Genomic DNA, 26,628 nt, shown 5'->3' with positions numbered 1-26,628 from the left:
AAAAGCTGTCATGACTATGCTTTTCCTTCAAGTGTCAAAAAAAATGTTATTCTTCTGCATTCCTCAAGTTAAGTGGCAAAGTCAAGAATATTACTAGAAAAGATGTAACAAGAATTTTGTTTTTGTTTAATTCAGTACCCATGTAAAAATTATGTCACGTTATCTATAGATGTTCAGTAAATTTAAGATTAGCATTTAAAACATTTTAATGTAAGCCACAACCAGGTGAAACCCACATGCCTTTTTCTTTTTTTTTTTTTTCTTTTAGCATGTTATACATTTAGTTGGTTGCTCTGTAATTCACATGAATTTCTGGTTTCATGTCACAGACCATGCTCAAAAGCTGTCTCATAACGTCTTCCAGGTACTTGTTGTAGCATCTGTTCAGTTCTTGTATCTTCTCTAGTGTTTGTTTTTCCATTTCATCTGAGAGATTACTCTGAGAACCCATTATCTAATAAAACAAAAAAGACAGAGTTCATCACATAATATCAAAATGTGTTGTTTTATAAGTTAAATTTGTCTTAGCATATTTATTGATGATTGTTCTGTGGCTGTCTACATATTATGTAGTTTTTTTCCAGATTTTTTTGAGAGAACAGACAAGATCATCAATACCATGAGTGGGAAGTATGAACTTTTCTCAAAAATGAAAGCTGGCATAGCAGGTTACTTTCACTTCTAACTGACCTCTACATGGTACAAGTTGAATTCAAGTTTATTGTCATTAAACCATGCTCATAAGTTCTTTTCCATCACATTTTTCATGTATTTATAATAATTTCATTTAGTTCCCATATCTTCCCTATTGCTTACTATCTGAACTACAAGTCTGGAAAATAAAGTTGAAATAAACTCACTTTTGCTGGTTTTTAAAGAGCCAATAGCTGATTTTTCTATTTGTAAAATACATTTTCTGAACTAATTAAGTTTTGTTTTTCAAGAAAATACAGCTACAATATGCCCTGTGTGATACTTTTACATGCATATTTTTGGGTAATAGATATAATCTTGAAAATTGTAGTGTAAATTGAATTTCTTTCAAATTGAGATGTACTTCATTTAGTTGCATTATAATTTTAGACACAGTTTCATACATCTTTCTTATTGTTTTTTAATTGGTGGTAAATCCCAGTATTTTCCATGATCTTCTTTTCCCCTTAACGTCTCCATCAAAGAATGATTTGTCCAAAATATAATTTTATCAAAGGAGTTAACAATTTAAAGGAATTCTGCAGTGAAAAACTTTGAAAGTTATCTTTACCAAAGTATACAATGGACTCCTCAGTTATCTCCTGTGTGAACTCAACCTTGCTTAAACGTGGCATTTTCAAAGGCAAGACAGCTGTTTTATGTTTGTTTTCTTCTTCTGTGTTTAGGAAAAGTACATATTTAATTTAATCCAATAGACTCCACTAATGATTGGCTTCCACTTCAGGGTTTTTAGGCTATTCTACATTCTAGTATCTGCATGATCTTTCTGGTTCCTAAGCTTAAAATCAAGTGTGATTGAAGGTATTGGGTTCAAGTTCTTTTCTGTTTACAGTCTGGGCAACAGAGTCTTCTCAGTTAAAAGAAAATAATTTTGAGAAGATATAGCTTCTATGACATCAAATAAGTTTTATAAAATAACATGTTTGTAAGTGAGTACACAAGAAGCAGAAACATATGGACCTAATTTCCCTTGCTAAGAAGAAATTTTAAAACAGAAGAAAACTGCTTATCAAAATAGTTCTACCAAACTCAAAGTTCTTTCCTCTAAATTTAGTATCTCAGGTGGTATTCTATTCAACTTAAAAAAAGAGAAATTTCTCTTAAATTCAATGTCCTAAGTGGTGAAAAATTAAAAGGCAAACTGTTTTGAAACTATTATCCATTTTTAAAAAAAGTAATATTTTAAATTATTATTAGATTAGTTTAGTGAAACTATCCTGTATGACTTTGTAAAAGTTATTCTCAACCTTAGATTCTTTATTTTTAAAATAGGGGTAATATCACCCATCTGATGAGATCGCAGTAAATATAAACCAGATGCACGAGTGTTAACTGCAGAGCAGTAGTGTCTGATAAAAAAAGTGTAATATGAGTCACAAAGGCAACCCAAACATGTAATTATAAATTTTCTAGAGACCATATTAAAAACTTGAAAGTTAAATATATTTATATTCAACCTAATATACTCAGAATATTTTAATGTAGAATCAGTATTAAAATAGTCCATTCTTTTTTTCATATTAAGTCTTTGGAATCTGGTATGTATTTTACACTTATAGCACATATTAGTTAGGACTCTCTACACTTCAAGTGTTCAGTAGTCACATGTGAAGTGGCCACCATTTAAGACAGCAGTAGATGACAACTGTGAATATTAGTTGTAGTTTTGATGTGGTTTGCTAAGACAAACGTTTATTTTCTTTTTTTTGAGTCGGAGTCTCACTCTGTAACCCAGGCTGGAGTGCATGGTCACTGCAGCCTTGACTGCTGGGCTCTGGCAATCCTTTTGCCTCAGACTTCCAATTAACTGGAACTATAGGCACGTGCTACCATGTCCAAGTAATTTTTAAATTTATTGTAGAGACGAGGTGTCACCAAGTTGCCCAGGCTAGTCTCGAGCGCCTGGGCTCAGGCAGTCCTCTAGCCTGGGCCTCCCAAATACTGGGATTACAGACTTGAGCCATCGCACCCAGTCGAAAAATGATTATTTTCTACAGAGGTTTTTTGTGAAGATGGTACTTAGCACAGAAGCCTAGCACTGAGCAACTACTCAGAAAATATTAGTAATTATTTTTATAATTTTTCACCGATTGTTCTACTTGTGCTTTTCAAATGTTTCCAATCCATTTTGTACTTTTAGAAACATTATAATACTTTTGTAAATAGCCCCAAATCCCATGTTCATTCTGAATAATTAAATACAATAATATTTCTGAGTTTGTCTGATATCCAAACAATTTGAGTTTCTACAGTGTCTCCTAGAAAGTACTGTAACAATGACTGGCCATACACTATTTTAAATGACTTTCTTAGGGAGGAATTTTATCCCTTGGTATTTGTAGGCAGAGTGCTGAGTTAATTCATGTAGGAGTTTAAATGAATGAATATTCGTTCCACAAATGCAATGGTCAGTGTCATCTTGCTCACTGATTTGTTGTAAGTGACTCAAATACCGTCAAGCATGTAGTAGATGCTCAATACATATTTGCTATATTGAATAGAATAATCAGATCTCCAGGTATTACAGAGACCTCATTGCCTGTGTTCTATGGCTCATACTGGCAGAACCTGTAACTTGAACATTTAGGGCACTACCTGCATTAGAAGTTGAGAATTTTGTGGCATGTAATAATCATTTGGTCAAAGGGGGACATTTGATGACTCCTCCACGTTAATTTTTAAAACTTCACTGCTGATGCTGATGTATAACTTTACCGCAAATGATGGATGGTGATGGTAAGATCTTTCAACCTATACATTTTCTTATAAGTTGTTTAAATGTTCTAGTTTAAAGTAAAGCAGAGCTCCAGGTCCCACCATCAGAAGCAAGACATAGTTTCATGCTCTCAATTTGTGATTGCCTCAAGGAATAAAATGCTCTTGAGATATGAATTCAGTAAAAAAAAAAAATAAATTAAAGGTATAAAAATCTTCAGTATGCCCAAGGCAACCATTCTCAGGCTACCTATTTAGATTCATGACCTGGCTTTTACTTGTGTTCATCACAGATTTAATTTTCCACTGTAGTTCAAAATTTTTAAAGGCAATATAACATCTTCTTCAGTAGAAGATGTAATATTGAGTAGCAACGATAAGCAAGGAATACATAAATCTTTGATTTAAAAAATTTGCTGATATCACAACCCACATTGGGATATCTGCTTCTGTTGATGTTAGGGAACTTGGAAAAACACATATATTAACAAGCACTAAAAAGCAACAAAAAAAAGTAACATCAAGGTACAACACCCACAGCAGGCAGGAAACTGGTTTCGTGGGTCTCCTCCCAGACCTCCTAATTGCCTTGGGTTAATGAGGATGAGATTTAACTGGAACAGCAATATGCCTGACATATGGAGGTCATGCCAAGGAAAGAAGATCTGTGCTAATGGTTTTACAATATGCTTGAAGTAGCTGAGGCTTAAACATATTGACCTTACCATGTGAGCTTTTGATCAACTAGCTGTAAAATTGGCTTGGAGCTCTAATTATGAGAGCGATGAAGAGTTTTAATTATTTAATTATTATCCAAAATGGAGAACAAATATCCAGAACTAGATATATATCTGATAAGATTCTTCTGGATAAATAATATTTGAAGAGATTTAATAGAACTCTCTGAAATTAAAATCAATTTTGTTATTACATAAAACAAACTATCATATCAGAAATATCATACATAGGATAACCAAAGCTAATTAATGTGAAGGATGATTGTTTTCTCAGGTCCTGCTATGTCATGGTTATGACAGGATTCAATAAGTAAGGTAAAGACAAAGAAGAAATGTTAGCTATTCATTCTTCCAACAAATATTTATTGATTTCTTGCTTTGGGGCAGATACTGTCTATTGTATATGAGAGACGTCAGAGAACAAAAACAACAGGGAATAAAACAAAGAAACTGCTGTTTGGGTGCTTACAGTCCATAAGGAGGTATAGACAATAAGCAAAATAAATACATACAAAATGTCAGATAGTAATAAGCACTATAAAAAAGAATTGTCTATAATGGGATATGACTGTATTTATGAGAGAGAAAATTTTAGATAAGGTGATCAGGAATTGGAGCTAACAAAAGAACAGAGATCAAAGAAGAAGGAATGCATCAAAAATAATTATAAGGAGTGAGAATGCTGTGTGTAAAGACCTCATGGCAGTGGCACATTCTGTCTGAGGAAGAACAGGAAGACCAGCATGCCTAGAACAGAACAAGGAACAAGTGGAGACTAAGGTGGTAGAAAATGTGGTCAGAGGGATAGCCAAGGGTCATGATGGAGAGCTGTAAGAAATTAGGATTTTGGAATCTCTTTTTAAAAAATATTGATAAGAATAATTTATTTAGATGAGTAGTCTGTCTTATTCTAGAAAGGACTTTTAATCTAAAGAATCAAAAAGCCCACTGGGAAAGCTTTTTCTGCCCCAGGATCTACTTTATCTAATCCTACAGGAGCTCCTTACCAATTACCACTAAAATAAAAGTTGGAAATAAGGAGTATTTCCAAACTGCTTGTAATCCAGGCTTCTGCATAGTGCTGAACTTCTAGAAATTAAGATCAGTTTTGTTATTATGTAAAACAAACTACCATATCAGAAATATCATACATAGGATAATCAAAGCTAATTAATGTGAAGGATGATTATTTTCTCAGGTCCTGCTATGTCATGGTTATGACAGGATTCAATAGGTAAGGTAAAGACAAAAAAGAAATGTTAGCTATTCATTCTTTCAGCAAATATTTATTGATTTCCCACTATGGGGCAGATACTGTCTATTGTATATGAGAGACAAATTTTTTTTTTTTTTTACTAAGACAAAAAGAAAATATTACATACAATTTAGATATAACACATGGAGTTTAGTACTTTCTTTTAGTCTATGTTGCAACATGGGAAAGAGGATGTTGGCTCTGAACATTTCATGTGTTTATATTTCACAGTAAACTGCAGATATTTAAAAATATGTCAGTGTAGGAGAAAACATTTCTATATATCTAGATGAAAGGTTTATTGAATGAATCAGCCAGTTGTGAAGGAAATCATAAGGAAATATCAGAAGGCTTTTCAGCAATTTGCAATAATATTTATTTTGGTCATTTGTAAATCTTGGGAATATTAGTTGTTGATGTAATTAACTATATATTTATTTTAAAATATGTTTTCTGAAGTTTTTCTTACTAAAACGCATTAGTCAACAATCTGTCATAGATATGATACTTTAATCAATCTCTTCTACTTTCATATTTGCAAACATGATTTTTAACATATACTACCTAATACCTAATAACTATCGATTGACCCTTTATATGACAAGTTAAAAATGTCTTGAAAGTGAAAATGTAAACTCAGTCATTCTGTTATGTTTAAGAGTTAGTTTGATTTTCAGCCTTGATTGAACTGTATCTGCTCAGTCCCAGCATAATTTTCGTTCCTCATATTCTACATTACACCTTGGGAATATTAATATCTTATCATCTTTTCTGCATAAAAATCAGTGTTGACTTTATTACTTACATTAGATTGTTTAAGTTGAAACTCCTTATCTCTCTGCAATCTGTACTGCAATTTCTGCCATTGCTTCCTCCTTAGCTTGCTTCAATCACTTCCCTTTTCCTGAAAATTAACAGTGGCATAAAAGAAATGATATTTCTTTTTAATACACATAGAACTGGAAACTAAAGTTTTTAAAAGATGGTTGAGTTCTTCATTATTTTTAATGACATTTTTCTAGAATTGCAAACTATTGAAAACAAGATATTGAAAAATTTTTTATGTTTTCTATTGGATTCTTTAGGACATGGAAATGACAACTTTCTCTCACACTTAAATGTTTAAATAAAATATCTGCCCATTTACTCACAGCAGTAATGCCAGAGAACAGATTTTAGCTGTCACTTACTCGAAAAGACATTATTTGGTCAGATTTTCTGTCTTGATTTGCTGCCAGGAATCCTTCAATCCACACCAACTGGATCGTATTTAACACTGGCAGATCTCCAAAATCGCTACAAACATGCAACTCAGACTCTATCAAACTGACTTAGAGGTTTTTGGGGTTTTTTTAAACATTTTATTGGGATTTTTCTTTACCATTTGTTGACTCTAGAATGTCTGATTAAGCCCCCACAACACATCAAAGTGGATTTTTTTTTTGTAGTAGCTTTCTCTGACGGGGACTTGAAAGAGGCTATAAAACCAATTGTTTTTAATGGTTAGGAGATTTAGTTAAGTAGCCCCCTTTTCTTTTATTAAGAGCAAAGGTGTAAGCCTTAAGCTAGCAGACAACATAAATGAAAGTTTTAGACAAATACAATTCTGTGGTAATTATTAACTAAGCACATGAGTTTTTTGACAACCAGTATAAAGTTTTTTGGGGGGGGAGTGGGGGCTATAGACTAATATTAATTGTTGCTATGCCCCACTTTGGGGTTTAGGTACTAATGCTTTGTGATCATTAAAATGTTAAAAGAAATCTGAACTATATTAAACTTCTTTTTTTTAAATCTGAATCTATTGTTCTTTTAATTTCAGTAAAATTTCATTCATTCTTTTGATTATTTAATGTAGTCTTTTTCCTCTGATAATGTCTTTTAAGTTTTTGTTCATAATTTTTGCCAACTGTTTGTTGGCACAATATGTTGACTAACATTTGTTATATAGATGTTGAACTAAAAAGTATATTTTCCTTAAGTAGCATAAAATAAAATCAATATAAACTTTCATCTGTCTGTCATTTATTTATTTATCTATATACCTTTGAAGCATTTGAGGAAAGATTGTTTCTAAATCTTTTCCTTCTAGGTATGAGTTGTTTCACTAGTCTATACATAACACACACACACACACACACACACACACACACACACACACACGAAATAAAGATTGAGTCTGTGAGTTGCATATTGAAATATATCTCTTTTAACACCTATGAATGAAACTGAGTAGACCTCATTCAGATACTTAGATCTGCCTTTACTACAAGGTCTAGTGAAATGAACGCTCTTCTGCTGCTTGAAGCTTAATGGAATGTTGACAGTAATACTTAAACTTTTCTTAATTAAGGCTCATTACTGAGTTGTATATAACAATTTCTTCATTCCCTATAGTTCTAAGCATTTTGTGGCAACTAAGAATACACTGTTTCTCAGACAGTCTCTGAGAACAAATAGATGATATGTTGGTAGGAAAAACTATTTATGGATCCCCAGCTTGCTTTCTCACCACCGTTTGTCATTTACATCAGGACAAAAATACAGAATGGTAATATTTTAACTTTTATTTTAGTAATAATGTGTTGTAGATACATCATTATTTTACAAAGTAAGTCCCATGCATCATTACTGTCCATCTTGATTGCATAATATGTAAAATTTTGGTTTCAAAGTTATGATTCTGTAGAACATTAAAAAATAATACAAGGAAAAGTTCCGTGTGCCCTACCCCTGAGCAGAATTCAGTGCTTCACTAAGAGGCTATATATTAGCTCCATCTCACAGTGACAGGCTCAGAGTGTGTCTGTGATTCCCTTGTCAAGGCACCAGTCACCTGCTGGTTCTCATTCAATTAAATGGGAGAGCCACAGGGAAATCGCTGCTGGCGCAGCAATTTTCTAGATAGACTCAGCAGCTGCTGCTGTGTGAGAGCCCACATATGCTACACCTGATTTAATCCAGTGGAACCTAAAGCCTACTGTTCTGTTAGAGTGAAGCAAAATGCATGCATCAAATCCACTCATATTAACCTTTAGTTTGCTTCTCTTTCTATGTAAGATTGCCAAAATTTGAAAGTATACCTATTTCTTCTTAAGCATTAAAAACACGGCTACTGTGAAGCTACAGGGGGAAAAAAATAGGACATTTGGGCTGATTTTCAGGTGATTTGTGGAGAAAAGATTAAAATATCAATTTGGGGTGAATTAAAACTAAGCTTTGTGTAGGAGACAGAGGGTAATGCTCAGAGATGGAATCTTTCAGCTTCCCTGTTAGAACAGGACAAGTGAACTGAGTATCTCAAGTTGAAACACATTCTTGAGGCACAGAGAAACTTATTCTGTTGTTTGGATTGCTAAATTTGTTTTAGAATCTTCTTCTGAGGGAGAATATAGGATTTTATTTATCATTTCAGAAGGAAATCAGAATTATTCTCTAGGTACCACTAAAGTACAACACTAGAAGCTTTGTAACTCAGAGAAAGTTGCTTAGAATTTCTGGGACTGAGTTTTCTCATCTAATAAACATGTTAATAATCTACTGCAAAGAGTTATTGGAAGGATCAGAAAAAAGGTATATGAAGTTCTGGACAAAAAGTAGTTATTTAAAATTATTATCAATATTAGGAAAACAGTCCCCATTCCTGGGGACTTTTTTTGCTAAAAAGAAGACAGGGAGTAAACACAAGGTGGAGGACAAGTCCTCAGGCTGTCACTAGATAAGCCTTTGGAAGCTTCCCTGAGGATAGCAAGGTGAAGGTAGTCAGAGGGTAGCTGGACAGAAAAGTTTGGAATCCAGGAGGAAGGTCTGGAATGATGACGGTGATTTGCATACCAATCATGTGGGACTGTGTGTGTGCTTGTAATAGCAATGACAAATCCGGGGAGAGTATACAGAATAGGAGAAAAGAGTTAAGTTCTCAACCTGGGGGTTTCAACACTCAAGAGAAGGAAGAGGAGCCTCAGGAGGAACCTGGGAATAGTAGGAGAACCAAAGAGAGAAGAGAACATTCCAAGAAGGACACGACCAGCAGTATCAAATAACACAGAGGAAAGAAATGAGATATTTAATTAATATTACTGGATGTCTGCTATGTGCCAAACACTATTATAGATCTATGGATATAGTGGTGAAAACCACCAACATTGTGTCACGGAGTTTGCATTCTGAATGTAGTTGGGGAGATTAAAGTAGAAAATGGGCAACAAGGATATAAAATGACAGGGATGCTGAGTACCGTGAAGAAAAATAAATGAGCACGAGGGGTAGGGTGAAATGACAGTGGACTTTAATTTAGACACGTTAGACCCCTTGGATTAAATGATATGTGAACAGAGATCTGAAGGAATAAGGCAACTGGTCCTGCAGATATCTGAAGGGGAAGATTGTTCCAGGCAGAGGGACAGCAAGTGCAGAAGCCCTCAGGTAGAAGGGTATTTGGCATGCTCAAGGAAGAGCAGAAACACCATCATGGATGGAGCAAAGAAGACAAGATGGTTGAATATTAGGAGATGGTATCAGAGAGGTAGAAGAGGGCCAGTTATACAGAGCTCACAGGGCATGATAAGAATTTTTGTCTTTGAGATGTTAAATCCTTTAAGGGTTCATGGCCGAAGTGATTTAAAAGGATTTCTTTGGCTAGGGTGGCGGGAATAGATTGTAGGGATAAGGGAGAAGCAGAAAGATCAGTTTGACATTGCAATAGTTCAGATGAATGTTAATGATTGTTGAAAATAGTAAAATAGCTGTAAAACTAACAAGAAAAGACTATATGTGTGCGTGTGTGTGTGTATATGTGTATACATATTTACACCACATATATACATATGTATGAGGTGGGGTTGATAGAGAAGCATGAGAGACAGAGATGTGTCAATGATGACATGAACATTTTATTTTGGGGATGGAGTGAATGCAATTTAGTTGAGGTGTCTACAAACATTCAGTGGTGATGCTGACAAGGCTGACGTTTATATGAGTGTAGAGATTGGGGAAGCAATGAGGGCTGAGAATGCCAAGTTTGGGAGTCTTCAGCATGGGGCAAGTATGTAAAGCCATGAGATCAGTTGAGATCACCTAGGAAGTGCCTGCAGATATAGAAGAGAACAGGCCAAATTTGGAGCCCCAACTTTAAAGATTGGGAAGATGACAGGAAGTCATTCATGACAGTAGTGTCCCAAAGTCAAAGGAAGAGAGTTTTTAAAGATGAAAGAGGGATCTAATTGCGATGAGATAGTAAATTAAAATCAGGTTTAAATCACTGCTGATCTTGGCAAGAGGAGCTATGGTAGAGTTGTAGTAACAAAAATTCAAGAGAAAATGGAATTAAAAACGTGGACATAGGGAATATAAGCGACTTCTTTGAGAAGTTCACACAAACAATAGGGGACAAAGAAAGTATAGTTAGGGCTCAAGGTGGTTAAGTGAACTTGACAAGGTGGTTAAAGGTATTGTGGGTTTAACTGTGCTCCCTTCCCCTCCAAAAATATATGTGTTGGAGTTCTAATCCCTGGTGCCTGTGAATGTGGCCTTATTTGGAAATTAGATCTTCACGGATGAAATCCAGTTAAGATAAAGTCATACTGAATTATGATGGGTTCTAAATCTAACAATTAATGCCCTTATAAGAAGAGGGAGATTTGGATACAGAAACACAGAGTCAGAACAGACACACTGGGAAGAAGGCTGTATAATTATGGAGCCATAGATTAGAATAATGCAGGTGCCAAGGATGGCGGACATCCACTAGTGACTAGGAAAGAGGCATGGATGTTTCTTCCTCAGTACCTCCAGAAGAACGTGACCCTGTTGGCACCTTGTGATTGCACTTTTGACATCCAGATTGGTGAGATAATATAATTCTGTTTAAAGTCACCCAGTTTAAGCCAGGCTCAGTGGCTCAGCCTGTAATCCCGCCCCTTTGGGAGGTTGAGGTGAGTGGATTGCCTGAGCCTGTGGGTTCGAGACCCGCCTGGGCAGCGAGACCTCATCTCTACAATAAATCAAAAAATCAGCCGGGCGTGGTAGCGCATGCCTGTAATTCCGGCTACTCGGAAGGCTGAGGCGGAAGGATCACTGGAGCCCAGCAGGTCGAGGTGGCGGTGGCCGGGAGTGGCCACTGCACTCCAGTCTAGGCGACAGAGTGAGACTCCAACTCAAAAAAATAAAAAAATAAAAAAAAAATAAAGTCATCCAGTTTGTGGTAATTTGTTACAGCATCCTTAGGAAAGAAATGGAGAGGATCAGTGATAAGCATAGAGACTACGTCAGTTGAGCACTGGAGGCAAAGCTACTGTGGTGGAAAGAGTAGTATCAACATGAATATGCCACCTGACAAAAATATGCATAAACAGTAGAGAGGCCGCCTTGGTTTGTTATCAAAGCAAAGAGTACTTTGGGCATGTTTGGATATTTCTATCTGTTACTAATAGCAATTTTGTTGTATTCTACTACTCAGAAACAAATAATTTTCTTGGTTTTTGGGAGTTGTTAATATTATAATAAAACCAACTTGATTTTAAAAGTGCTACTATTTTTCTCAACTCCTGCAGACATTGGAAAAGAAAAAGGATGCCAGGAAACTAAAGACGCAACCTCTTGCTTTGGTGGCTGTGACTGCTACAGAGCTTCTCTTACTCGAATCTACTTCCGGTCAGACTTTCCTGGAAGTACTCTTTTGCTTTCCTTTTACTTGTTTGTTTTTTATTAAAAAATATAATAAATAGTTTGCTGTAGTTCCTTGACTGAATTTAACTAAATGCTATTAATGAATGAAAATGCTCTGTGGTTATTATTTTAATATTACCCACTCAAAGAAATGAAAGTCCAATATGCTAACCAATACTCTGTCTGTGGACTATAAAGGAATAGGAAGTATTTACAGGCCTACAAAACATGCAAGACAGGACCATGAAATTCTCATATAAGAGCTTCTATTTTATTAGTTTATTAAAAGTCATGTCTTTATGAACCAAAACATCCACTTGCATAGTGAAGAATTTATTAAATCAAGGTGCTTGTTTAAATAATTCAAAATACATGTATATTTGGAAACAAATAGGCAATTTACTGATTTAAAAAATTATTGATAGTTGGCATTCTACAGACCCACAAAAACTAACCAGCATTAAGGTATTATCTGATGGATGATTTAGAATGTAGAAATATTTTCTTAAGTACTTATTTTCTACCAAACTATATATCAAAGAAAGATGTCATAGAAGACCAGGCTTAAGAAATCATTGATACTCTGCTATTCTCGTGTTTCTTTTCAACAGAATTCTTTTTGTTAGCTATTGGAAGAATTTTTTTTTTTTTTTTTGAGTTGGAGCCTCACTCTGTCGCCCAGACTGGAGTGCAGTGGCCGCTCCCGGCCACCGCAGCCTCGACCTGCCGGGCTCCGGCGATCCTTCCGCCTCAGCCTTCCGAGTAGCCGGAATTACAGGGGAGCGCTACCATGCCCGGCTAATTTTTTGATTTTATTGTAGAGATGAGGTCTCGCCTGCCCCAGCGGGTCTCGAACCCGCGGGCTCAGGCAATCCACTCACCTCAGCCTCCCAAAGGCGCGGGATTACAGGCTGAGCCACCGAGCCCGGCTAATTAATAGCTAACATTTGTTGAGCACCTGCTATGCACCAAGTGTGTTTTAAGTCTTTTGTAAGTGTTAACTCAGTTCATTATAACAACTCCGTGAGGCAGGGACTATTGATATCTCCATGTTGAAGCTGAGGAAACAGGCACACCCAGGTTAAGAAGTAGCTCCCTAAATTCACACAGCTAGGAAGTAGCAGAAGTTGGATTTGTGTCCAGGAGGAGCAGCTGCAGGGAATGAGCACCGTCCCCACTATCTTGCTAGTAAGCTAGAGGACTATGTCCGACCCTTTTATTACGATTGTCTATAGCTTTTAGGATATTTTTAATGTATCTACTTGTTTACTATTTTCCACCTATAGATTTGAAGATTTAGATTTTTAAAATCATATCTTTCAGTCAATGTCCCATATTGTAATTGGTAATTTTTAGTTAAGCACAAATGCTACTTTCTGCAGTTTCCAAAATAGACATAGTGCTTATTTGTGGGAGAGGTTATGAAGTATGTTCAGAAATGACTTAGGAATATGGGTTCTTTATGTGATGTTGAGTCATGAGAATTTGAATATTTCAGAACAACTTTAATGCAGAGCTATAGATTTTTCCGTTTGCAATGGATGTGTTTGAAATAAATATTGGCCTCAAAAAAAGGTCATAACTAAAAGTAACAATGTTACATATTTCAGAGAAACAAGTCTCTATTCTTCCTATCGATGATGGTACTTTGAATTTCTAATCCAATTCTGATTAAGGGTTCAGTTCAATACCCCAAACCTGGCACTCCAGGGCAGGTCTTTGATGTTTTGTATTAAAAGTGTAACTAGACTTGGACTAATGCATCTACTTTTATGTTTTGATTAATGAACAATTTATTAATAAAAAAGTGTTAACTCCAAGTAAGATAGCTTAAAGTAGTGCAACCTACTGTGATTTCATCTAAATTCAATCAAACTGTAACGCTGTTTTTCACATAAAAATATCTGTGAGAGTTTTAACTCTCACACATACAATAATATAATTTAATCTGTAATCATGAATAGAGGCAAATATCAGAGAATTTTTTGTCCTCTTATCAGAAGCAGGCCAGGTCCCCAAAGGGACCTGGTGTCAAAGGGACTGAACCAGTTTGTTCTATTCTATTCCATTCTTCTATTACTATTACTTGTAGTAATATATAAAGATATATAACATTTATGAAAATAAAAATAACTTAGTGTATACTCCACTTTATTATCATATATATGTTTTTGAACCTTAAAACGTCTTGGTCACAGTTACAGACATACACACACACACACACACACACACACACACACACTCATATATATATATATATTATAACTTATATTTTTATTTTTTAAAAAAGAAGACCAAGACTCAGCGATAATAAATAACATGAAAATCATAAGTTTTCAACGCAAGCTGGTGCTTTTTGTACTCTGCTAGCCCACATTCTGACTTTTGAAGCCTGTTCACAGTCCTGCCCTTGCCCCTCTCAAATGTCATCTCTCTCAGTAGTTGGTGAATGTCTTGAGAGCAGAGACCGGTATATTCCACTTCTATAGACCCTGTGGTCTTTGGAAGAGTTCCTAATACATTAGGTTCATAATCCCTTATCTGTACCCCTGGAGGCCAAACACTTATACCATATACTGTATTATGTATCAACCTCACCAGAATCTGAGGCAGTCCTCCTTAATGGAATATATTAATATTTTTGCAACATAATATAGAAATACTGCTACCTTATTAATCTTGGATTTTTCAGAAATGATTAATGTGAATTGCTATTCTCTCTCTGTCTCATTCCTTCCTTTCTTTTTTTAAAAAAGTATGTACTCAAAAGTCCTGATCTAGTACTCTATGTGCAAGTTTCTGAGGGACTGTCAAATAAATGGATTTAAGAAAGAGAAAGTGATCGTAGACCTTGTACCATGGTGTTCACTGTTATGACATTTTGGTCCTCATTCTGAACCTCTATTCTTCCTTAATGTGTCAGAATTTCAAAAGAATCTTTTTATAAAGAAAATAAAATGAAAATATATGGGCTTATTAAAATGATGACTATCTCTAACTCTTATGTCACTATTCCTTTCCCTTTCGTTATTGGTCATTTATGCGTTTCTCTCACTCTGGTGTTCTTTAAGGAGAAAGCTAGGTCTACTCATCAGCGTATAACATCAAAGTGGCATGGAACTAATAAGCACCCCATAAATTCCTATTGAATTAAATGAATAAAATAAAACTATTGAAATATGAGGGAACTTATAGCATAACAAGTATATAAGGCAATGTTTTTATTTTGCCATAGAATGCTTAATTGAGTAGGAGTACTGTTGTAACTATAAACAGTTACCTGCTGACATCTTTGTAAGTAAACAGTTTATATCTGATGAAAACTGGCCTCAGAGCCTGTGCTTTCTGAGGCAAAGAGGACATACTGACATTTTCTGTAAAACACTGCAAAGGTTAGTTGTTAAAAGTCAAAGTATTTTTTTCAGAATGTCTTTAAAACCTGGGTATTTATTATTACTGGTGAAATATTCTACTTGAATATTCATGAACAAAGACATAGTAGACTAAGAAAAAAGTATAGATATTTCAAGTTATTGGTAAATAAAATAAGCATTTTGTATGCAAATAATACTGCTTTCTGCGGATAGATTGCCTAAGGACAGCATACTCATTCAAAGAAAGGAAAAGAAGTTTGGCTTTTATACTATGAAATTTGAAGTTAGGTGTCCTTAGTGGCTCCTACTCCCAAATAACTTGCAATACTTTTCTTCTCTAATGACTTTGAAAAAGAAAGAAATAAGCCGGACTGGTGGCTCAGCCTGTAATCCCTCGCCTTTGGGAGGCTGAGGTGAGTGAATTGCCTGAGCCCGGCAGGGAGACCTCATCACTACAATAAATCAAAAAAGCAGCTCGGCGTGGTAACGCATGCCTATAATTCCGGCTACTTGGAAGGCTGAGGTGGAAGGATCGTCAGAGCCCAGCAGGTCAAGGCTGCGGTGGCCGGGAGCGGCCACTGCACTCTGGTCTGGGCGACAGAGTGAGACTTCAACTCAAAAAAATAGTTGGTAAAAATTATTTGAATCATACAATAATATTGATTATATGTGTTAAGTATTGTTATTTCATTTCTTTCATAATGCAGAAACAAACACAACATACAACCAGGGACTCAAAAACCTGGAATTATCTTTGGGAGGGTGGGCCCCTTGTAGGCTTCCCCGACTAGGTAGGTGTTCTAGGAACCCATTTGCATCAGTGTACTAGCTAGCATTTCTGTGAGAGGCTGTGTTCTGTCTCAGTGAATGTTTTTGGAGATCTTTCAACGCATTTGCTTATTTCATGATGGGTGATTTAGGAGTGCACCTGTCCACACTATGCTGAGCATTCAGCAGTTTTTGACCAGAAACGGCTTGATCCCAGTACCCACCCTCCCCATTCACAGATCTTGCCTCCAGAGACTTTTCTGGGGGGTTTGTTTTCCTGGATCAGAAAAAGTCCTCAAAGGGAAATGTTTCTCTGATGTGGTAGAGGTGAAACAAAAATGGCACAATAACTAAAAGGCATCAGAACTGACGAGTTCAAAAACCATTTTGAGCAGTGGAAAAAATGTCTTGATAGGTGCATTGTATCAAATGAAGAGTACTTTGGAGACTGAAATTTAAGCATATAAGAATAAGCACACTTTTTAAAATAAATGAAATCCATTTTTTGGTCGCCCTCATATTTATCACATCTTAAAATAATTTGGTCTTCTGTTATACAAGTTTTAAATATTGGAAGAGAAATTTGGAAAAAAAAAAGTCAGGCAGTTTTCTATACCATTTCAACCAGTAGGTCTTCGAACTGTTTTATTTTTCTATAAAATTACTCTGCATTCTCACCATTTTGCAACTATTTGCATGTTTTGTTGTAGAAAAATAAATTGAGAAATAGGTAAAGTTTGTCTTTGCCATCTTTCTCCTTCCCTCCCTCTTCTTTTACCTCTACACGGAGTCTTTTCTTTCTTTTTGGTTGTGCCCACATTGCTGAGTATTTAGGAAACCAGCTTATTTTAAGCAAGGGAAATGATTTTATCTGTGGTTGAAAACTCCAGTGGACTGATTGGTTCCTGCCTTCTTCTTGACTTCCTTTCTTGTTTTATAATGCACTATTCCTTCATTTAATTCATTACATTTAAATAAGGTTTTGTCAGTAATCTCTCCAATCTCAGCACTACATTCATCCAGAGTTACATATACAACTGGCTGGATCTTGTCAGACTTTGAATCTCACTGCAGAAGCAGGATACATAATCATGAAGAAGGAAGAAGGTGAATGACACTGCTTTTGTGGGTTAAATAATGAAGTGATAGGAAATGAGATGGTGGAAAAAGCATAGGTCTTGGCCCATGGAACTAGAATTCAAGTAATAGATCTATGAAATATTAGTTTTTTTATTATAAAATGTATGTACATTTTGTATAGTCCCTTGGTTAAGAACTTGACTAAAAAATTGGACCTCATGCAAATCCTGTCTCTACATTTATCCCTTGTGTGACCTTGGACAAGTTGTATAATTTCACTAAGCAATGCTTTTCCTCTTTGCAATAAAGGTTGTTATAGGAGTAAATAAGATGAGCATTGAGCATGGTGCCAGGCACAATATTTTCTATTTTTTAAAAGATAACCTTGGGTAAATCACAAACTCTTGGTTTCTGCATACATAGAGCGGATATAACGTTAATAAATTATTCATTTGCATTTGACTCTTGTGAAGAGCAAAGATAATAGAAAGAGGGTTGAAGTTCATTGAAGACATTCTGTGTGTAAGTGTACAGATGGATGATTAAATAAAAGGAAAGAGAGCTGGGCTTGGTGACTCACCCCTGCAGTCCCAGCTACTTGAGAGGCTGAGGCAGGAGGTTCTCTTGAGCCCAGGAGTTTTCGTCCAGCCTAGACAACAGCCTGGACATCCTGGACAACTTAGTGAGATCCTGTTTGTAAAATAAATAAAATATATATATAAAAAAGGAGTTTTAGAAAATGTGAATAAAATGGTAATACTTAAAAATATTAGAAAATAGAAGCTATCAAGAGGTATGAGGATTGTTATTGTTCTAATTTTATGGACGTGAAAACTGTTTCTTTCTTTTTTTTTTTTTTTTGAGTCGGAGTCTCACTCTATCACCCAGACTGGAGTGCAGTGGCAGCTCCCGGCCACCGCAGCCTCGACCTGCTGGGTTCCAGTGATCCTTCGGCCTCAGCCTTCCAAGTTGCTGGAACTACAGGCGCGCGCTACCACACCCGGCTAATTTTTTTGATTTATTGTAGAGATGAGGTCTTGCCAAGTTACCCAGGCGGGTCTCGAACCCGCGGGCTCAGGCAATTCACTCACCTGGGCCTCCCAAAGTGCGAGACTACAGGCTGAGTTACTGAGCCCAGCCGAAAACTGTTTCTTACAAAAGATTAAGTAATTTTATCAAACTTACTCACTAATAAGCAGATTTAGTCTGGAAGTTGTGTATCTCTTAACCATTTCACAATAATGAGAAAACCAAGGTGTGGCAGAACCATTGCTCAAGCCCACATCTCTGTAACTTTAATGTCCATGATATTTTTACTTAGCACATGCATTCTCAAGAGTCTGAATGAGAAAACTTCCTTCCCACTATAGTCATAAGGAACATATATTTGGGTGATTTTACCAAATGGGCCAAGATCTCAAAGGGCGTGTGGTAGCCCAGAGTTTGAGCCAAAATCCATGCTCATCCCACTGCATCCCATTGCCTCATCCATTTTTATGACAAACCCCTCACAGGTACACTTACTCTTCTTGACTTCTTCTAGCTTGTCCTTGGCCCTTTTTTCTGCTTGAAGTTGCTGGTGGATCCCCTGAGACTGGTTGGTCATGGCAGCCTGCTCCAAGTGAGTGTCTTTTATGAAATCTGGGAGGTGATGGGTTCATTTATCCTTTCAGAAATCACCAGGTAACTCAGATTGCTGTGTCAACAGTGAGTTCTAAACACAGCAGTCTGTTCCAAATTGGCCTGATTGGGCCAGATAACTGGGCCCTAAGGAGAGCTCAAGGTGGAATCCAGAAAAACAAGTCAAGTCAATATGAAGAAGTTGAGAATTTACAATTTATTCCAACTTCAGCTTTTCTATACTAAATAGGAAGACTTGTGCTGGTGCTATGTCTATTAATAAAAAGTGACTATGATACCTTTTAGAATATTAATGTCTCTTATCTTCCAAGAAATATTGACATGCTTTCAACTTACAATATCTTCTTTTGCTCTTCATGTGGCACTAGTTTCAGGTCTTCTTCTTTATTTGTTTCTAATGATTCAACTATCTCCTTGGGGAAAATTTATTAACCGGCGGCTAGGAAGGATATTTCCTGGCTTTGTGCATAAAAGATGGACCAGGAATCTATCATTTTCCCCCCAGGTCTCAGGTGACAAGAACAAAAAGGTTTTGTCTGGGCATCATGTTGCTCTTTAGTAGTGCTGTTTGCTGAAGTGCCAGGGAGATCTTCGTGTAGTGACTAAATAGGAATTATAATAGTAATATATAATACAAATCATCATTGTAGGTTTTGAGGTTAAATTAAAGTAATTTAAACATGCATGTACATTACTCAGTAATTATGTTGGACATTGTCCTAAGATAATATAGTAAAAGATATCATCCATAATTTGATCCAATCCATTCATGATTGGACAAATGTTGGTCACAGAGAAGACTCATAAAGCATCATTTATATGTATCTACATTTTTTATTTGAAATGAAAAGCTAACCCCTTGATTTGGAGTGAAAGTTGTTTTCCCTGGAATGATCTGCAGACTGGAGTTACAGCTATTATTGCCTCATCTATAAATGACAGGTTCAATTTCTTTAAATACATGTCTAGATTTAAAGACAATTGCAAAGCAATCTGAGAGCTAAATCTTTTAAGGTTTTAATGTTGTTTGCCCTTAATCTTTTCAAGTTTTCTCATTTATACCTACATTACTACGTTATGGGTGCAATAGCTTTAGCAAGTCTTTCCTAAAGGAAAATATTTTCTTAAAAAAAGAGGATCCCCTTTCTTTTTTTTAGTAGTCATATTTAATCAGCTTATAAAATGCTTAAGTTTTACTGTATAATTACAATAACTGGTGCAACTGGGATAAACAGATTTGTGAACAAGCACAGCTCTTACCTGAACCCTCTGGACAAAAAAGATGCAAGGTGGAATATCAGGAAGAAGTTTCTAGAGGGAAATAGACTTTGAGCACAGCTCAAAGTAGGAAGGTAGAATGAATTGCAGCTTCTCCTGACCCTTAAAGGATTACTCTGTCATTGAAAGGAGGATATAGAGGATAGAGGAAGACAGCAGCAGAGCCAACCAGACTATGCAAGTCCCTGTGTGAGTGAGTGTATGAAAATTTTGCATATGTATCTGTGAGTTAGTGGGTGTATGAGTGGTTGACTGAGTAGGGACTCGGGAGCAAGTGGCCAGGACCCTCCTGGTGAAGTGACTGGTGCTGCAGCTGCTCTGCTTGGACCCTAGTGCTACCTGGGGCATAGCAGTTGAGCACTATTTTTTAAAAATCAGCAAAGCCCTTCCCAGGAAGAAGCTGCTGGGAGTGACTCCTGGTTCTAGGTTCTGCTTCACCACTGCAGCAACCGGCTGGGCACTGGTAACAAGGGCTGCAAGGGAGCATAACAAGGGAGCCAGAAGCAGAGTCCCACTGAAGAATATAAAGCAGACACCCTGTCATTACCTTGAAACTGGGCAGGGAAGTGCTCCAGCTTGCTCACCATGGAGTGACAGACCCAATCTCTGTGACCAGTGGGTTAACTACTCAAGGATTGATTGTGACCCAGGATTGATTGTGAAGCAATATCCCAGAAACACAGACTCCAGAAAGACAGGCCAAGGGCTGAGTCTCAGGTGCCCACCCCGAACCCTGATTCAGCTGTGGGGTAAAGGATGAGGAAGAACTCAAAGAGATCAGCAGTGAGTCCAGGACTGACCCAACCCCCTCTCCCCAGCAATCCTCTGAATGTCAAACCCATATGACTGGGGCACGACTAAAAGGGACGAATCTGGGTGGAGCCTGGACATCAACTGTGACAGGAAAACTCTATTCCAGGATAAGCCTGACTGGGGCATCAGTACCAGGGTAGGAGACAATCCTGCACCTCCTCACTGGAAGGGATCCCCATGGCCATATGAGAGTGGGAGGGGAGGACTGAAGCCCCTCCTACCTCCACCACTCCCTCCTCCTTCCCTGGGCCACTGGCTGCGGAGATTGTGAATGTGGCCACAGCTTCACAGGAGACAGCAGAAGTATTTACTTGTGAGCAGTTGAGAGGGACAATTACAGAACTTACCACAATAAGGCATATTTTTTTAAATTTTATTTTATTTTTGTTCTTTTTTCTTTGTGTGTAAATGTGCATGTGAGGGTTCTATTTGCATTCCCCCCAACTTTTTTTCTTTTTCTTTCTCCTTTTTAAAAATTTATTTCTTCTTTTGTTTTTTGTTTTCTGTTTATGTATGTACATGAATGATTGAGTGTTCATCTTACAGTTGTTTTTGTTCTCTTTTTTTAGGTTAATGTGTGTGTGAATGCATGTGTGAGGGTTCAATTTGCATTCCCTTTTTTCTCTTTTCTTTTTTTCTTCTCTTTTTATTTTGTTTTGGGTGTATGTGTATGTGTGTGCTCATTTTCCTGCTTTTTTCCCCCAAGTTTGTGTAGGTGTATTTGTGTAAGTAATTGTTTTCTGCTTTGCGTTCTACTTTTGTTTTTAAAAAAAATTAACTGTCTTATTTCATTCTACTGCTTTTTTCTGTTTTCCCCATTGTTGTTACTTTATCTTGGACTCAGGGGATATATACATGTACCCATTGCATCATCATATAGAGTGGTAGTGGGAAGTGGGTCTCAAGGAACCCATACCCCAGTCAGTGAACATTGTAATTTGCAAGTAATTTCTGAATCCTAGTTCCTCATCCTCCAACTTATTTGACTCTCAAAACTATAAGAGACAACAAAGCTTCTCACCCTCAGCCCTGTTTCAAAACAACAAATTCAGAGCTCTGATAAGGGAAGAATAGAGGGTTGAGCAAACATCAGAAGTGAAAGCCCCTCCCACTGCCACTGAATAATGGATCTAAAGAGAAAAGAAAGTGTTCTGTCACAAATGAGGAAAAAATCAACAGAAGACACAGGTAATTCCCAGTGTAACAAAGATAAAATGCCTGAAAAAAATCAGAGTTCAAAGCTTAAACAAAGGAAGTCACCAATGACTGGCCCCAGACTATAACAGGGATTAGGGAATGGATGGAAAGAGGAATAAGACTCAAGAAAGACAAGATGCAATACTGAAAGAAGTTGTAACAGAGATTTGGCCATAAAAAACCTTCATACAGGATACATAACAAGATGAAAAGCAGAATTTATCAGGCAGAAGAAACAATCTCAGAACTTGAAGACCAAAACATGAAATTAACCTCATCTTTAAAAAGCACAGAAAGAAAACTCAGAAAGTAAGAACAAAACCTCTGAAAGATATGCAATTATATCAAGAGGTCAAACTTATGACTGATTAGTATCCCAGAAGAAGAAAGGGAAATGGAGAACTCCTTGGAGAAAATGTTCCAGGGAATTATCAAAGAAAACTTTCCCCATCTCACCAGAGATGTGACAATCCAAGCATAAGAGATACAGAGAACCCCCATAAGACATCAAATGAGAAGACCAACCCCTAGACACATAGTAATTTGCCTAGACAAAGTAAGTACAAAATAAAAAATCCTAAAGTTAGAGAGAGAGAAAGATCAGACTACTCACTGGAGAAGACCAGTAGAATAGCAGCAGACCTATTGGCAGAAATACTACAAGATGGAAGAGACTGGAGTTCAATTTTCAAAGTCCTCAAAGATAAACAATTGTAACCAAGAATTTTCTATCCAGTCAAGCTCAGCCTCATCAGCAATGGAGAATTAAAATCCTTCCTAGATATCCAATCCCTAAGAGTTTATGTAGCTTCCAGATCAGTTCTACAGGAGACATTTAAACATTCATTAAGTGCAGAAGAAGTAAAACAAAGAATGATCATGCACTACCCAAGAGAAAAGGGGAACACAGAATCAATGGAGTATACATCATGACTGCAAATTTGAAAACACACACATACATCAACTGAAAAGTTAAAAGAAAACAAACAAAGAAAACATTATAAGGACTCCATGATGGGAATAAACACTCACATTTCAATAATCAGCCTGAATGCGTATGGACTAATGCATCACTGAAAAGACACAGTGTCAAACAATATAAAAATATGACCCAATAACTTGCTGTATCCAGGAAACTCATCTCACCACAAGGTACACACACAGACTCAAGGCTAGAGGATTGAAAACGCATTTCCAGACAAATGGGTCACAAAAGAAGGCAGGAGTAATGATCTTAATGACAGACAAAACAACATTTAAACTATCAAAAATTTAAAAACATACAGAAGGACACTACATAATGATAAATTGTTCAATCCACCAACAAGAAATATCCATCCTAAACATATATGCACCCAACACAGAAGCACCAGCATTTATAAAGCAACTATTAAGTAACCTAAAAAAAGATACTGATTCTGACAGTATTATAGCTGGGGACTTAAATACCCCACTAATAATCCTAGATAGATCATAAGGGCAAAAAATCAACAAAGAGATTTGGAAACTCAGCTTGACACTTGACCAAATGAACTTAATAGATAGTGACAGAATACTCCACCCAATGACCACAGAATATACATTCTACTCATCATCACATGAAATGTACTCCAAGATCAATCACATACTTGGCCATGAATCAAGCATAAACAAATTTTAAAAGATCAAAATACTACCATGCACCTTCTCAGATCACAGTGGAATAAAAATAAATATCAACACCAAAAAAATTCCCCAAAAACCCACAAAGACAGGGACACTAAACAGCATGATGCTGAATAACACCTGGATCAACACAGAAATCAAAACATAAATTAAAAGATTACAAGTAACAAATGAAAATGAAGAAACATCTTACCAAAACCTCTGGGATGCCATGAAAGCAGTTGTAACTGGGGAATTTATATCTCTATGAACACACATCAAGAAAATGAAAGGATCACAAGTTAATAGCCTAACAAATCACCTAGGGGAGTTGGAAAGACAAGACCACCAAAAATTCTGATAGAAGAATCCAGATCACCAAAGTAAAAGCCCAAATACAGGACACAGAAAACAAAAATATCATTTAAAAAATTAACAAAACAAAAAGCTGGTTCTTTGAAAGAATTAATAAGATTGATGAATCCTCTAGCCAGAATGAACAAGAAAAAGAAAAAGTCCAAATAAACACAATAGACATGCAAATGATCATATCACAGCTGACCCCAAAGAAATACAAAAGATTATCAGAGATTACTATGCACACCTGTATGGAAACAAACTTGATAAACTAAATGAAATAGAGAATTTTCTGATATCATACAACCTCCCAAGGTTGAAACAAGAAGACATTGCGACATAAATAGACCAATAACAGACCAGGAAATTGACTCTGTCATAAGAAAACTACCTACAAAAGTGGGCAAAAGACATGAATAGATGCTTCTCAAAAGAAGTTATATGGGCAGCCAATAGACACATGAAAAGTGTCACCAGAGAAATGGAAATCAAAACCACACTGAAATATCACCTAACTCCAGTAAAAATGGCCATCATTAATACATCAGAAAACAAGAGAGGCTGGTAAGGATGTGGAGAAAAGGGAACATTTCTATACTGCTGGTGAGAATGCAAACTAGTTTAACCTCTAGGGAAAACAGTGTAGTGATTTCTAAAAGAATTAGAAGTTGACCCTCGATATGACCCAGCAATCCCCCTCCTGGGAATACACCTTGAGGAACTCAAATCATTCTACAAAAAAGATACCTGCACATGCATGTTTATTGCAGCACTATTCACAATAGCAAAAACATGAAGCAAAGTGACCTGCTCATCAAAACTGGACTGGATTTTTTTAAAAAGGGGTACATATACATAATGGAATATTACAAAACCATAAAGAAGGACAAACACATGGACTTCATAGCAACTTGGATGGATTTAGAGTTGGTAATACTCCGTGATCTATCACAGAAACAAAGAACTGAGTATCACGTGTTCTCACTCATAAGTGGACCCTGAACAGTTACCATAATACTGTAAGAAAGGAATTGGTAGTAGTGGGATACTGCCAGGGAGGGGACACAATATCAATAAGAGTACCTGATCTCAATCCAGGTGAAGTGGGAACCAAATGGAGATCCAAACTTTACCTGTACGATGACCACTTGTATACCTAATTCTCCATTTTACTCCACATCTTTAAAATAAAATAAAACAATTTTTAAAAAATAAATAAAAAAGAGAAGATGGGATAGGAAAAAATGTATCCAGAATGAGAGGAAGATGGTAAAGAAGCATCTCATCTCAGTCTGGGCTCTGGGTGGAAAAAAAAAGAATAGTAGCCATAGGCCTACACTTGTGCAGATTTAAAATTATACTACCAGAGTTTTCTGTAGAGGTGACAAACACATAATCTAAATTGTAAAACAAATGAGAAAGTAAAGTTGAGGAGAGGTAGGCATCATAGTGTTAGATAGAGGTAAAAAGCTTGGCTAGGAAATTTGAACTTTATGGTATATGCAATGGATTATTATTTTCATACAAATCACTTACTTGCTGTGATAGCTATTCCCCTTTAGATTCAAAGCTGATTCCTAAAATTTCTTTTTACTTACAAAACCGTACTTTTTTTTGAGTCAGGATCTCATTCTGTTGCCTAGGCTAGAGTGCAGTGGCAAGATCACGACTCACAGCTGCCTCGACCTCCTAGGCCTAGGAATTTTTTTTTAGGAAATTTTTCTGCCTCAACTTCCTGAGTAGCTGAGACTATGGGCTCAAAGCCCCACACATGGTGAATTTTTAAATTTTTTTTAGAGAAGAGGTCTTGTTATGTTGTCTAGGCTGGTCTTGAATTCCTGGGTTCAAGAAATTCTCCTTCCTTGGCCCTCCAGTGTGCTAGGATTATAGGCCTGAGCCACCATGCCTGATCATAAAATCAAATATTTTTAAGGATAAAATACTTTTAATAATGTCCATCTAGAGTCTTGATTTTGAGATTGCTCCTTAAGTATTTTATATTACTGAGGCATCCATGGGCAAGGATTTTTTTTTTATGAGTAAAATAACAACAATGTGCCAGAAACTGAATATGACACTTTGAAATTTATAATGCAGAGTTCCATATTTAACTCATTTGATTCTTGCATTTGTTCTGGATATGAATTTTATTATCGCATATCTCATTGATTTTACTAGCAAAGAAACTAAAGCTCCTATGGAATAGACTAGACTAGTGATCAGGAAACTGTGGCTCAGCAAACCTGAGTGACAGGCCCAAGGTCAGGTGGCTTCTAAGTGGAAGAACTGAACCGAACTTGTGGTCATTGGGCTTGCTGCTGCACAATGCACTCTCTCTTTCAAGGAACAATTTCCTTCCAGATTTTTTTTTCTGATTAAAAAAATTATG

At 36.4% G+C, this 26,628-nt stretch overlaps 1 protein-coding gene across 1 annotated transcript; it reads right to left on the bottom strand.

Annotated features, from left to right (window-relative positions):
* Positions 1 to 280: 280 nt before the first annotated feature.
* Positions 281 to 18,925, bottom strand: ATP6V1G3 (ATPase H+ transporting V1 subunit G3). Its single transcript, XM_021714673.1, is given in 5 exon segments — positions 281 to 454; positions 6,227 to 6,275; positions 6,277 to 6,325; positions 17,525 to 17,542; positions 18,834 to 18,925. Coding segments are annotated over 5 exon segments (372 nt in total). The 5' UTR covers positions 18,916 to 18,925.
* Positions 18,926 to 26,628: the final 7,703 nt, after the last annotated feature.

The sequence above is a fragment of the Carlito syrichta genome, unplaced genomic scaffold (genome assembly GCF_000164805.1).
Source record: "Carlito syrichta isolate Samal-C Ts95f unplaced genomic scaffold, Tarsius_syrichta-2.0.1 Scaffold305701, whole genome shotgun sequence".
Taxonomy (NCBI): domain Eukaryota; kingdom Metazoa; phylum Chordata; class Mammalia; order Primates; family Tarsiidae; genus Carlito; species Carlito syrichta.
This window is presented reverse-complemented; position numbering and strand designations above follow the sequence as displayed.